The sequence below is a fragment of the Strix aluco genome, chromosome 7 (genome assembly GCF_031877795.1).
Source record: "Strix aluco isolate bStrAlu1 chromosome 7, bStrAlu1.hap1, whole genome shotgun sequence".
Lineage (NCBI taxonomy): Eukaryota > Metazoa > Chordata > Aves > Strigiformes > Strigidae > Strix > Strix aluco.
In genome coordinates, this window is record NC_133937.1 from 39,195,055 (window position 1) to 39,210,181 (window position 15,127).

At 41.6% G+C, this 15,127-nt stretch overlaps 1 protein-coding gene across 6 annotated transcripts in view; it reads left to right on the forward strand.

Moving 5' to 3' along the window:
• Positions 1–15,127, forward strand: part of PTPRE (protein tyrosine phosphatase receptor type E) — a 113,756-nt gene that overhangs the window by 63,231 nt on the left and 35,398 nt on the right. For all 6 annotated transcript variants that reach the window (XM_074831533.1, XM_074831527.1, XM_074831531.1 and 3 more), the window contains one exon: positions 8,581–8,690. In XM_074831533.1, the coding sequence (XP_074687634.1) occupies positions 8,588–8,690 (103 nt within the window). In that variant the 5' untranslated portion in view covers positions 8,581–8,587. The remainder of the gene's footprint in view (positions 1–8,580; positions 8,691–15,127) is intronic.

The following is a 15,127-nucleotide window of genomic DNA, read 5'->3' on the forward strand; positions in this document are numbered from 1 at the left end:
CCGTCTTCAAGCATAGGAAGCTCAGATGGGAATGGTTTGTAATCTGTCTCTCCAGGTGGGGGGAGAAGGAGCAGTGGGCTGACTCTACATGGGGAAAATAAATTTAAAAAATAAAATGTGAAGGACTAGAATACAGAGCTGAGGGATGCTGAAGAACTGGAGGTTTGGATGCACACTCCAGACTACCAGGTCAAGAACGGGGTAGGTGTAGTCAGTCCAGCCTGTGGTGAGGACATGGCCTTGGTGACTTGTCAAGGACCTTTTGCAAAGAAGGCCCTCTTTGCTCTGCTGTATTATTGAGCACTTTACAGCTCTATTGGTTGTATTTAGAATTAATCCTCTTGCAGTTGTGTAAAAACCTAAATAAAAACATGACTCATTTAATTAATTACACTGAAATCATAGGACTTTACACTTAGCTTTAGACAGGAGTTATTTTAACTTCCTCCTTAATGATTAAAGCCTCAGTTCAGGACATAAGGGGTATGAATCGCATAAAAATATATTTTGGTTAAATTTTCAGAATATTTAAACATTTTTCTGTACATTGGGTAAGAAAGTTGTGAAATAGTGTCCTCGATGTTTTGACTTTGGAGCTATAGCTCCTAGTTGTAGCAATCTGGGCTTGAAAGACATCCATCCATAATGGTACTCATCACATCTGAAAACAATACTGCATCTACAAATAGTGTCAGTCATTACATCATCAGGTGGGGGGTTATTTTATAAACTATAATTTGCTTTCTGGCTTCATCCTGATTAATTATATTTCATTTATTCTGGTTAGTGTGGGCTGGCTTACCCTAGCTCAGTTTAAATCAATATTGGTCTCCGTGCTCACCGGTGGAGGTGGATTATCATTACTTCAGAACTGCACCTGCAGAGACTGTTGTTTCCTACAAAAGCTGGTTAGACAACTGAAAAAGTGGCAAAGGAGTTTTTTAAAAAGTGTTTGAGAGTAAATGTACATCTGTGAGAGAGAGAATTTATTAATCATCCTGACCGTTTTTATTGCCGCATGGAAATAGAGTTTTCAATTTGAAAATAACTTTAATCTCTATCTCTGAAGTTGTAGTTCCTTCTCTTTTCTGTGCACTCTTTTCTTAATTTTGGATTTTGATGATATGAAAGCTGACTGTTCCAAGTCTGACCTGTGTAGTTTTAGATATGATGTCCCAAAATCTTCATAGCCTTTGTATTGCTTCACTGAGAGCTACTCAGCACAGCATGGAAGAGAAATCTTTTTTTTTTTTTTTTCCCCCTTCATTTCCAGAACTATGGGGCTGCAAATAAGCGCAGACAAAATACACGAGCAGGAAATGTATACTTTTCCAAAATCAAGGCTGCAGTTAAAGTTCATTGTGTTCCTGGTTTTAAACACACCTAAAGCAAACCTCCTTTTAATGCAATTTAGCCCACAGCATCTTTGTAACTGCTTTGAATCTAATCCTGGTGAGCAGTAGTACCAAAGAACCCAAGCAAATCAAAGCAAACAGATTGCCCTCATACTCAGCGCTGCTGCCTCCTGCTCCTCTGTGCATTTGTAGAATCCTACTGAAAAACTCCTCACCATTTTTAGTGTGGCAAATGTCACCGTGTAACGGTGGCATGTCAGCCCCACTGTCAACACTGTCATTTAATCCTTTTCAGAGCAGACTTGCTAATGCAGTGCTTAATCTGCTGGTGACAACCAGTGATTTATATTCACTGGAGATCCCGGCAGTGCTAATTGAAATGGATTTGAACTAGTGTGAGCCATGGTAGACTGGGTTTTGAGACTTGCTTGTGACACTGAGAAAGACAGACGGGACCAGCTCTATCAGGTCAGTAGAATTTAAAAATTACTATTGCAGAAGTGGTAATTTTTGTCTGTATTAAGGTACGTATCTTTAAACATAACTTTTTTTGAACAGATAACATTTTCTCTATAAATCCTTGTTAACTGTGTATAGTCCATGAATGCGTGTGCCCTGCAGATTGCTGGTGTGTGTACCTGAGAAACTGGCTCCCAGCAGATCGGAAAGCGTCGTTTCTCGGCACTGCTGTAACTTTTTGTCACGCACATACTCTGTGCTGCATACACTGACCTCTTACGTGAAAGTGAAAGCAAATGCAATAATTTGTCTAACTGAATTAGAGACGAAGTGACTAAGCAAGTAAGACAGTCTATCAAGCTTGATTATTCTAAATGGGAATTCATTTTATTCAGTTAATTGGTACTTTGCCTCACTCAATCTCTTACGTGTAAGTGATTATTCTAATTTGTATTTTTTCAATCTAATTATTTCCATCTCCTTTAAATGATCTTTATGGCAAGTGTTCGTATAGAATACATGAGGAATTGTTATTGTCAGATAGAATTTTGTGAGCGTTTATATTAAGTTATACATGATTTTAAATATTAGATATATATCCCTTAAATTCTCTTGCTATTCCTGAAGAGGTCAGAAACAAAGCTTGTATTTACATGTACAAAAACCCCAACAGTGAGTGTGTTGTAGACAGTCCCATGAAAAACAGATTTTTATGATGAAATTTAACTTCCCATCACGAGGTGTTTTCTGACTTGCCTTTGAGGACTGGCCGTGCAGCAGTCCGCACGGCTGAATTTTGAGGAACGTTTCCCAGGCAGAGAGGTCCCTGCCCAAGTTTCTTGCTGTTTGCTGGGCTGCACTGAATGCACGTGTGAACAGCTCAACAAATATCCCAGTCCTTTTTCGTTTTCTGGATTTCAGGACATCCTAAGTCTCTGAGGCAGAATTACAGGGATTCGGAAAAAGAAAAGGGAAAGATGCCTAATATATTCATTTTTTCTAAAATGAAGCCTGACGTCCTGCTGCTCCCCAGGTTTTGATGCTGACTGCCCAGGGTGGGGACAGCGGAGGAGAGCTTGGCCTTTGCTCGGAGGTCTGCTGGGACTCGGCGCTACCCTCTGCCATTTATTCAGTTATCCTGAAGCCATGCGTCTTGAATTCATCTTCATGCAAGTTTCCACTTTCACCCTGTTTCTTTAGAATGGAAAAGAGCATTTCCTTTTCTATTTTTTTTGTAAAAACATAGTTCAAATGAATAATTTTCTTTGAAATGCTGCAGTAATGCTTTTTGACCTGCCTTATGATGTCATGGTGCAATAAAGCCCTACCTAAAAATGAAGTCATGCGAGAGCTATTTCAGATGAACTGTAGCTCGGTGCTGAGCTGAGGTGGGACAGCAGAGATGCGGTGGGAATGTCAAGGCTTCAGGAAAGAGAAAGTAGCTGCAGTCAGCCTGGCTGGGGGCGAGAGCTGATCCCAGTGCCCGGGGGTCTCAACTGGAGATGAGAGCTGCTCCCGGTGCCTGGCGATCCCGGCCGGGCCAATGCCACTGTGCCAGCTCGCCTGCTCCAGGTCTGGCAGCCCCCCAGCCAGCAGGAGAAAACAGTCACTGGGGCTTAAGACTCTAGAGCAGGACCAACGGTGTTTGGGGGTTTATGGGTGAAAAGCAGGAAGAGCAAAAGGAGAAGAAGGAGAGAGGATGGTTTTCCCCGATTCCATTTTCGAAGATTTGGGGGTTTTTTTTAAACTATCAACCTTTTTGGGTAGGTGCTTGCTCTTGGTGTGGCCAACATCCCAAGTGCCAACGCGTTAGTCAGCCTACAGTGAGAATGCTTTCACGTCTCTCACTTTTAATTATATTTTCTGAACTGATGGGTGCTTATCCTTTAGAATATTACTTTCTTAGCACTAAAAATCTGGGGCATGACCCGAGCTGCATGATACTAAAGCCTGAGGGGGAGAAAAACCAAAACCCGTCAGCCTTTCCACCGTCCTCTTTATTAGATGGGATGTTTCGCTGTGTTGTTCCAGGAGGGTGCAGGGAATGGGTATCTATTTCACCTGCTCTGAAGGAGCTTGTGCATCAGGCAAAAGTCACACAGCTGTAGCAACACCACGCAGCATGACAAAGGTTTTATTAGCGTATTTTCTTAAAACCCAGGTTTTATTCTTAAACGGTCAGGTCAGATGAGGATTCACTTCTGTGGCGAAAATAGAAATTAAGCATGTGTAGTAATCCAGTAATCCCTGAAAATAATGCCATTTTCTCACATTTTGGGGAGCTGGGCCATTCCCCATGGCATGTCCTTGGGCTGTGCGAGGAGCGGTGGCAGCGATCCCGATGCTGGGAGGAGCTGTACAGGGGTTTCATGCGCTCCCCTGACTTCTGAGCTGGCCCTTACTGGATTGCTTTGAGATTTCAAGTGCTTTGCCTCCTTGGCAGGATTTGAGTTAGCTGTGCGATTTTACAGTCTTTTTTTTTTTTGTTGTTGTTGTGGTATCAAGTTCTCTGTTGGACATAGAAGCATTTTTCTGGAACAATGCAGACTTTTAAAACTGTGGTTGTAACAGGAATCTCTGGCACCTTTTTAAGGCTTCAGATAACCAGAAATAGCTAAGAATCCTTCACTACAAAAAGTACTAGTCCATGGAGTTAAAGCTTAAGTGCCTGAGCCATTTACCCACGCAAATCCAGGAAATAAAGGCTGGAGGTAGTAGGATATAAGTAGATAAAAATGCATTGTATTCCCATACGGTTATGAAAGCAGTTCCTATTTCTTCTTCCAGGCGGGGCAGCAGTTGCCTTACAGTAAAGCCGTGTAATAACGACAGTGTGTGCCTTTTACCTGGGTCTTGTCCTTTCTGATTTTATCAACAAGAGGTTTCTTTTGTAGTACACAGTTGTCCTTTCTTGTTCAGCGGTGCTCGTCTACCTGCCTGTCCTCTCTGGAGAGGAGTTGTTATTGTTTCTTACTTTTTTTTTTTTTTTAACAGACTGTACCATGACATTGTACCTTCTTGAGGATGGAAAATATTGCTGTGTCTATGATGATAGGGGTTTTTGGTTCAAAAAATTGTATCGTTGCTGTATCCTGTATGTGAAGTACATAAATATACAGTAAAGCTTACAGTGTTTTTATGTTATTGCAACTTGCTCACCTCCCCATCCACCCCAGTCTGAAGAGGAGTACTTACTACTTGGTTGTACGTAAATCTCGGTCGTGCCAAGCTCAGTCTCTTGCATCTGTCTCTGTGCTGCGGCACCCAAATTTGCTGTAAGTTGTAGTCCTTCTTTCTTTAGCAAGTCAGAAATGCAAAGTGCTTCGGACAAAAATGAGATCCCAGAATTGGCATAATCTTTATAGCTGTGTTTATTTCTGATAAATTGTGGGGCATCAACTGTACACTCAAGTTGTACTTGGGTACGTTCAAGAGAACAGGTACAAGATGTCTGGCGTGGGGTTTGTATCTGTAAAACGCTCATAACAGTAATTTTGTGAGAAATTATGTTCCTTACGCTTTCCAGTCTCTCAGAAACCTGCCAGCAACTTCAATTATTGTGTTTTTCTTAAAGAGCTGGATGTATTTTAACTGTGAGCCAGTGAACTCAACGCTGTTCTGTAAAATCATTCAGCAAAGCAGCTCGCTGTAACTGCCGGAATCGATTACCCGAAAGGCCAGTGGATCTGAGCAGCCTTTGCCGAGGGTGTAAAGCTCTAAAATCAGTCAAGTGCAGCATTCAGCACCTCATTCCTGGCAACGCCAGCCCTTTCCCTATTGATTCCACTGTTATTCTGGCTTTATTTCAGATTTCCAAATCCTCTTCCTTCCTTTCCCCTCCCTTCAGTTTATGTAAACTGCTGCTGTGTGTTTTGAGCTTCCAGCATACTATTGCTTTATAATTGTAAATTTAAAATTTTGAAAGGTTATATATGTAATGCTAAATACAGTGTCACCTTACCAAGTTTTTATAATATGGATTGCTTCCAAAATTACACCAAATTCCACTGGGGGTGTTTGTTTTGCTGAACAGAAAAATTCACAATGACTTGCAGGTTTCTAGAGCAGGTGATTGTCTTAATTTTTTTTTTTTTTTTTTTTTTTGTTAGACACAGCCTGGGTTTTTTTCCTACAACATCGAAATACTAACTTCTTACTCAACTCTTAGAATGGATGGACAAGACTGAGGAAATATATTTGTTTAACTCAGCCCAAGCAGCCTAGGTATAAAACTTCACATACTTGATAGCAATATGGTCCCTCACCATAGTGACTATCATATGAAACTGTAAATGGTTTTGATTTTATCCAGTTACACCTGGCTAAAGAGATTTCTCAAAGCTGGAGTGTTTTGGAGTGAAAAGGGTGGATGTCCTGCTGACAAAGCTGGGTCGCAGTTGTCAGACCAGGTCTGCGTGTGATGGGAACACTGATACGTTTTGTGATAAGCTATTATGCATAATTAGTTGTCTGATCCTAAGAATGGCTAGTTCAGGGGTAACCTGGCTGTTGACTGAGCCTGTTAGTGTAAGACATCAAGTCTGCTTAAATTATAAAGAGTAGCAGAAGGAATTGAATGAGTAAATCTGTCAGTAGGAAGCTGGACTGGGGAAAAAAAAAAAAAAGACATTTAAAAAATAAAGTTTGATGCTAATAATACTTTTTTTTTTTCACTCATTATGTTAGAGAAAAAAAACAGCTAGATCCACTGAGCTTCAAGAGGAGCAAGAATAAAGAAATGCTGTTAAGTGTGTGCTCCTATGTAAAAAAAGTTTTATACCTTTTATTTTTTCCTCAGAAAATATATTTTGTCTTTTTACTTTCATGTTTTTTTTTTTCTTGCTCCTATATTCTCAGAACACTTGGAAGAATTTAAAATGGCATCTTAGGAGCGATGGATAGCATCCTGCAGTCCCTTCTGGAAGGGGTTACTGTGGTAAATGGAGCGTGCTTGAAGTGCTTTCAGCAGGCAGAAGGGCTGCTCTGTATCGAGAGCCTTGAAAAAGAAAACAAATAATGAAGTGTAATATCAGATGAGATTATTTGACGCCCACCCTTTAAGGGTCTGTGTGCTCCTTAAGGCATCTGCAGTTTGAGGTGCCCTCAGCTGAGCCTTGCTGCTGCCAACATCCCTTCAGAGCATAAGAGAGTTAATTTTTAGGTCTGTTTCTCTTTTTTAAAGAATACCAGCTGTGTGCTGAGTTTGAATTTAGTCCTAGGTATAGCAGAGAGGCTGGGAATAAGGTTCACTTCTGAGTAATGCATGTGAGAGTGATGAAAAGGTGGTGTGAAAGTTGTTGTTACAGGAGTTTTTTATACATTCAAGATTATCCAGAGATAATTTCTGGTAGATTATCCCATTTTACATTGAAAGGAAGGATTTTCTAATGGTTATTCTAATACTGGATTTTTCTAATGGTTATGCTGAACTGCCAAGTTCATGGATTTTTTTTTTGTCTGTTGTTAGGCAGCACTATATAATATCCCGTGCAAACTGTAATATTAAATATATTTAAACATCAGGGAGCTTTGTTGTGCAGTATTACAATGATTATCATTTTAGCAATGGACGTAGAGCCACCATCTGGATGTGTTCTGCCATTTACGAAATACAGAAAGTAATGTTTGTGTGTAATGCCAAAGAAAATATTTTTAAATCAAGCAAGACTGGCTAATGGCTGAGATGGCAGCCTCTTATAATTAATATGTTTATTAGGGACTGGATAAATGTAGACTAAATTGATAACATTTATTTTTTCCACATAAATGTTGATTTAGAGGGACTAGAGTATTTCTAGACCAGCTCATTTATAGACACTTATTAATTTCCCTGAATTTCTCTACGGTCTTCAAAGTAGCAACACATTCTCATCACACCTTTTCTCTAACCTTCTCTACATTGGAAATTATTTTCTGAAATTCTGTGTGTTTGGAAGGCTTTGGTGAAATGCTTTATAGCTCGCAGACGTGTTCTCCAAAGGGATGTATCTGCGAAGCACCATGTGTATGTCTATACATGTGTATGTCTGTAGCAAATCAATGTGGGGTAAGGAAGCTCTGAAAAGTGCTTGTTACAGGTACTTTAAACCTCATGGTTGTTACTGGTCTGCCTGGTCATAAAAGCTTTTCCTCTTTGTTTTGGTCTCCAGGCATCGGTGGTGCCAAAATGGTGTGTCAGAGTTACACCATGGTATTGGTCTTACGGAGGAAAGTCTCTCGGACCCTCAAGACAGGGTCTGGCCACGCTGGGGTTTTGGGCTGCTTTCCCCTCCCTGCAGCCCACGGTCCTCCTGCAGTTATGGCAGGAACCACCAAAAATATGTGGGTTTTGCATTTATTCTCAAGATTTGCTTTCACTCTCAAGATTCCAGTTGCTGGTCCTCATGAGTTTTCTTCTTATTTATGGGAGTGACTTCCAGACTCCTTGCCTCGGTGTCCTCAGCTGCTGTGTTTTACTGATGTAGAGTAGCTTTTCTGGCCCGATTTGAGTTGTTGTCTTTGAATGATGGCTGAGCGTTATCTTCCTGTTCTTGGATTTAAAACATTCTCAATGAATTCTTAGTGTGCACAATGGGTATTTTTCTTTTCCTTCTGCATCAGAATTGAAAATTAAGTGATAAGGCAGTGGGAGAGTATAAAACAAGTTTTAAAACTTTCCTCATCAAAAGTAAACATTGCTTTTTCTTTTCACTTTGTTCTGATGTGAGGAAAAACTGTAACAGCAATTTGACCTGAACATTTATCTTTTGCTTTCATTTTCTTTTAGGTCCAGGATGGAACATTCCTGCTCGCTCCTGCTGCTCTGTGTTAGTTTTCTGTTTGCACAAGCTTTACCACCCAATGGAACTGAATTGCCAAAACCACCACCAACAACAAGTAAGGACATCACTTAATTTGTGGGGATGGGAGTGGGTGTGGAAAGGGTCTTACTGAGTTCCCCCTGGTGACGGAGTCCTGAGTATTTTCCCAGGAATTTGACCACACTAATGTGCTTCTAATCTTACCCATGACCTCTGTACTTGATCTCCATATGACTGGTGCTGTACGCTTTACTTTCTCACATATGGGAAATGCACAGGATAGCTTTGGGAGAGGTGGAGAGGCACAGGATGTCTCCTCCTGCCTGGGCTGCAAGCTCTCCACGGCCCAGGAGCTATCACTGTGGATCCTCCAACGTGATGGGACCTGGACACAGATAATATGAAATAAAGAAATTATCAGTTAGACAACAGGATGAGCGCATTTAAACATCACGAGGAACTACAGTCTATATATGTGTTCTGTGTTTTCCAATGATACAAGCTGTCTAAAGCAAGACTTGAGGAGATGGATAATGCGTAAGATTAGGTCAGGTGGAAAATAGAAAAACCCTTCTACTCACCGGTCCTCCACAGCATCTTTTATTCATTCTCATTTCTATTTCTGGAATTTCTTCTTCTTGCTTCAAGCCCTCCTACAAGTATGTCCTAAGACATTACAGTCCTGGAGAGGGGCTCGTTCAAGTCAAATAAGGGTTTGTTGGGGTTTTTTATTTAAGATACTGATGCTACTATTCTGTTCTGTGATGGGATAATATATTTTACTTGCACATTGTCCTTATCCTTTGTAATCCTAGCTGGCTATCTTTGAAATCCCTGTGCTAGTGGTCAGGCAGTGGTTTGCTGTTCCTGCTCATGAACACTGTGCTCATGTCAGAGGGGGGTTTCCGAAGGGATAGCTGCTCTGTGGGCTTGGTCAAAGGGAAATAAAGCTGATGATGTTCCATATAAACAGTCTGGTGAAATCTTGGTAAGTTTTCAGACAACTGTTGTTGACACCCGGTCTTTATAGGAGGGTGTTTCTGTGGTTTTGTTGGTTGGTTTGTTTTTAATCTGCCTGTGAACTTTACACACATGTGGAAGGAGAGCCAAACAAGAATCAAACGCTAGCCATGGCTGATGGTCACTTCGATTGTTTTGGTCCTTAGCTGTAGTAATTTAGGTGTTAGGCATTTGCTTCCACCAAAATCTGAGGCTGGAGAACAGTGGAAGTGCAGCCGAGCACTGCTCTGCCCAGGTACTAACACACTGTTGCAGGGGAGTTGGAGGCTTAGGGGCTCTGCTATGAGTAATGACTGTCTTGGTGTTGTTGCTTGAAGCTTTCAAAACAAATAAATTGCTAATATAAATAAAAAATTAGCTAAGTATAAAATTGGTAATAAACAGCTCTGCTGAAATAGGGTCAAGTAGTTGTCAGTGTCCTACTTCTTGTCTGGCACTTGGAGCAGTAGAAGAACAAGTTACTAATATTGGTCTGAATGTATAAGAATATGGGAATTGGGAAAGAGAAGTAACTTGTTTGTTGTATCACTTCCCAGAATTTTAATAAAATTAGTAAAAAGGGAGTTTCTCCATAGATGCTGTTCATCTTGAAAGCTTAATTCCACATTATCTTGAATTTAAGTACGATAATATGGATAAGAGTAATCTTATCATCCATGTTTTAATTAAATCTTAATTTCAGTGATACGATCTAGAGACAGTTTAGCTGTACAATACAGCTTTTCCCCCAAATATCAAAGCCTTCATTATTTTGCAGTGAGAAGCAAAGAGTTTTGTCTGATAGCCAAGTACGTGCACACTGAAAACATACTACGGTATAGAAAGGTCCAAGATAATAGCATTATCTGATACATTTTATAGCTATTAAACTAACACACTATTTTTTAATGCAAAATTAAAGATTTTTGATTGAAGTATCAAGAAAACTCCATTTAAAAGAAAATGGAAAGAACTGAAGAATACTAAAAAACATCCAGCTTTCCTTCTGCATGCTAATTTGATGAATGATCCAAAAAGATAAGATGCTTTTGATTCTGAAAGGAATAGTTATAATTTATTGCATGTCATTATTTTAGCTGACTTGCTCTTTAAAACATTTGTTGAATTAAAATATTGGGTTTATACTTATTTTAAACATGGATACCTAGTCTGTATGGCTCAGTTTTTCAACACTACTGCCGTTTTGCTTCTTACAAGGGTACCATGAAATTGCTACCATGAAATTTCCCTTGCATAAAATCAGAATATTCTGGGGTTTATTGCACTGCCATTTACTGGAGATATTGCACTGCCATTTACTCAGAGTATTCAACTGTAGTAAATAAATATAAACCAGTAATTATTTATTTGGATTTGCATAATAAATGTGTATTTCAAGTAGATAAAACTTTATGCTGTCAAATATGTGTGACAGACTATTTATACATGATGTTGTCCATAGCATTTAAATAATTCCCTGTTACTCAAATATTAATTAGTTATCCAGTATTCTTAGTCAGGATTCTTTTACTTCCTCTTGTATTTTTACTTGTTATGTAGTTTAAATGTGAAAGGAGTCTGGGAGTTGCAGTAGTAAAGCTTTTAAGACCTTTCCAAATGTTTAAATTTCTTTAGTGTTTACTCAATGAATGTTTCATGGGTTTCATGCACATCTTTACCATTTCTTTCTGCTACTGATGTACGAACATGCAGAAGTAACGAATTTATCAGATGAGTGGGAGGTTAAAAGGCAGCAAATGGTGCAGCTTTTGATGCCCTATTGCTTGCTGGTTTAAACTTTCAAGAAGTTAGTGGGTGTCTTTGAAGACAGCTGAAGCTGTCTGGGAAGCTTGAAGCTGTATAGGAAGAATTGCTATACGATAGCCAGAGATAGGGACTTTCACACTAGACTTGGGGTGCTGCTTTCATGTAGAAAATGAGGCATTAACAGAAAATTGAGTTTTGGAGAAGGAGGCTGGCTCATTTTACTTAGTATTTAAAAGCCAAAGGGATGCTTTGCTGGTAGATACTCACTTTCAAGAATTAGTTTGAAAAGCAGAACTTCAGAAATAGGTGATTTTGGATTGGGGGTTGGGATAGATGGCATTTAAAGGTCTCTTCCAACCCAAATTTGCGGTGGCAGGGTGAGGCTGTGCTCGGTCTGGCTGTGCGGCATTCAGCTCTGCGGTGGCACGATTCTTGCCTTTGCTGCTGCTTGCCTTCTTGTGTACTGCAGGCTGTGGACAGTGGTTTGTCTTCCCTACCTGTCTTTTTCCTTTGCCCTTCCTTTATTCATTTATTTTATTTACTTTGGGTTTGTTTTTCATATGTACCAAATGCATCTCCTGGTTATCAGCTGCATATCTGCTTCCTCTCCACAGACAAAGCATGGTGAAGCAACATGATTCTCTGCAGGGTTGGGGTTTTCCCTTCCAAAAATAGCGAGAGAGGGCTTAGTCTGGACTTGGCGGTATCCCCGTTGGTGTGGTGAACTTTTGCTCAGCCACTGCAGCACAAGTTCAACTGGACAGCAAGGAGGCGGGGTGGCTAGATAGAAACACAGAGAGGCAGAGAGTTCTCCTTTTATTGAGTTAAGTTGTAGGTTTTCAGTGTAGAGAAAGCACACAGTGATGTGCAAGAGGCTTAATTATAATAAATCAGTCACTCTTAAATCTGAACAGAGAGTTCAGCAAACAGAAGTTAAGCACTTGCAAAAATTTTTACAATAACAACAAAAACTACTTTAAATAGTTTATTTATGCCCAGGTGGCCAAGAAGGCCAATGGTATCCTGGCTTGTATCAGCAATAGCGTGGGCAGCAGGGACAGGGAAGGGATCTCACCCCTGTACACGGCACTGGTGAGGCTGCACCTCAATGAGTGGGTTCAGTTTTGGGCCCCTCACTCCAAAAAGGCCATTGAATGACTCGAGCATGTCCAGAGAAGGGCAACGGAGCTGGTGCAGGGTCTGGAGCACAGGTCTGATGGGGAGCGGCTGAGGGAACTGGGGGGGCTTAGTCTGGAGAAGAGGAGGCTGAGGGGAGACCTCATCGCCCTCTACAGCTCCCTGAAAGGAGGGTGCAGACAACTGGGGATGAGTCTCCTGACCCAAGGAACCAGCGGCAGGCCAAGAGGGAATGGCCTCAAGCTGCGCCAGGGCAGGGTCAGACTGGCTCTTAGGAAGTATTTCTTTGCAGAAGGGGTTGTTGGGCGTTGGAATGGGCTGCCCAGGGCAGGGGGGGAGTCCCCATCCCTGGAGGGGTTGAAGAGTCGGGCTGACCCAGCGCTGAGGGATCTGGTGGAGTTGGGAATGGTCAGTGTGAGGTTCATGGTTGGACTGGATGTTCTTAGATCATCTAGACCAGATGAGGGGGATGCTCGGGGGGGCTGGAGCAGCTCCCCTGTGAGGACAGGCTGAGAGAGTTGGGTGTGTTCAGCTGGAGAAGAGAAGGCTCCGGGGAGACCTTAGAGTGGCCTCCCAGGACTGAAAGGGGCTACAGGAAAGGTGGGAGGGACTCTTGATCAGGGAGTGTAGGGATAGGACGAGGGGTCACGGTTTTAAACTGACAGAGGGCAGATTTAGATGAGATCTAAGGCAGAAATTGTTCCCTGTGAGGGTGGTGAGTCCCTGGCACAGGTTGCCCAGAGAAGCTGTGGCTGCTCCCTCCCTGGAAGGGTTCAAGGCCAGGTTGGACGGGGCTTTGGGCAACCTGGGCTAGAGGAAGGTGTAGTGGAAGGGTTGGGACTACAGGATCTTTAAAGTCTCTTCCAACCCAGACGGTTCTGTGATTCTATGACAGATTATCCAGCCTGAAGTATCCCCTAAATTAATGTGTGAGGTTTCCACAGGCACCAGGCAAGCTGGTTGCAGATGTTGGTGCAAGCTGGACTGAGCTCTTCAGCAGAGCCATGCCTAAGAGCTCCTGTAGCCGCACATGGGGGATACGTTATTCTGATAGAAGTTGTGTGTAAGAACCAACATTATGGTAAACTGGGAAGCACTGGGTTTTGTGTCTGCAGGTGACAAAACACCTCTATTAAAATTTGACCAGAATTCTATTCATAATCATAAATTTTATAACGTGGCACTATTGAAGATCGCATGCACTGTGTTTGCTGTGTGATGGATACGGTCGGTGTCAAGATGTGACTGTTACTTTAAATGTAAAATAAATGTAGGAGGAAGTCAGGGTCCTTTGCAGGACTTGATGTCTGAAACAACAGTTCTGACCCAAAAAAGAGGCATGTGTCACTGCCCAAAGTGAGATGTGACTGAGCACTGTTTAAAGGACATTTGTGTCTGCTGAAGGGACAGCAGAGATGAAGGATGCACCCTGAAAAAAAACCAAAACACTTGAAATCTAACCCAGCTAATGGGTGAGAGCAGTTTAGTTTTAATTTTAGAGACGTGGAGGGTTCAGTTCTCTATTTTTTGAAAAGAATTTCAGACCTGTGAATAAATAGAGCCTGTTGTGGGATTTCTTGTGTGCTTGGATAAATAATATCTTGTCTGTCAATCACCTGAATAATTTCAGGTACCTGACTTTCTGTCAAGGGCAAACCTCGCACCTTGCCTTGTTAGCTTGCTTTTGTGGAGGGAGAAAAAAGTGTTTTAACCGCACTTTTATTCATGGGCCATTTTACTGTTCTTGTCCTACTTGCATAGGAACCAATCCAGGGATGAAGAAAATCAAAGATTGGGAGAGAGTGTGGAGAGCGGTTCACAGGGCAGTTGCTGATGTGCATACACTGCTGTTAGTTCGCTTTTTTCTTGTGGGTGGCTTTGTTTTTGACACACACGGAAAGTGGGAACATCATAACCCTGAAGGAAATGGTGATACATTTCCAGAAAGAGCCGTTCAGAGAGCTGGGCCAGCAGCTCAGGGAATGAAGCTGGGAAGAACCCATGAGTCAGCCTTGGTGGGTGGCAGGGGAAGCACGAGGGGTTGCCACCATCCTCCGGGTCATAATCCTCCTCTCTTGTCAAGATGGAAATCACTATTTCATTGTATTTCTGAAAAAATACCCTTGGGATGATCTTTTCTGTGGGGCTGCGAACAGAAAGCCCTGTGGTTTTGGACCACAGCTCTCTTTGTGTTGAAGCAGTGGAAAATTTTCCCTGGCAGTAGCTGCAGTAGAGCTCTGCTTTAGAGGACATCTGCCTCTTCTGCGTGCCTTTACTCATATGTTTCAGTTGTTAATTTTTGAAGCAGCACTAATTAAAAAATATTTCAGGTCTGCCTTTCAGTCTCCCCTTAAAATCCCACTTAGTATGTAGACAGTTGCGTTGCCCAAAGATGGTTCAGCCTCTGAGTCTACAATGACCTAAGCCCAGTTGTAACTTTCTGTTAGAATTTTTGGGCTACATTTATAAAATTACCAATGCAGATATTGAAGAAAATCCAGGTAATAAATGAAACTGTTTAAAACCACACCATGCCTTACATGCAGGCTCTGCAGAGGTGAAGCCAGTGGTGTGCCACTGCAAGGCTTTGAAAATAAATGTGACCATGTA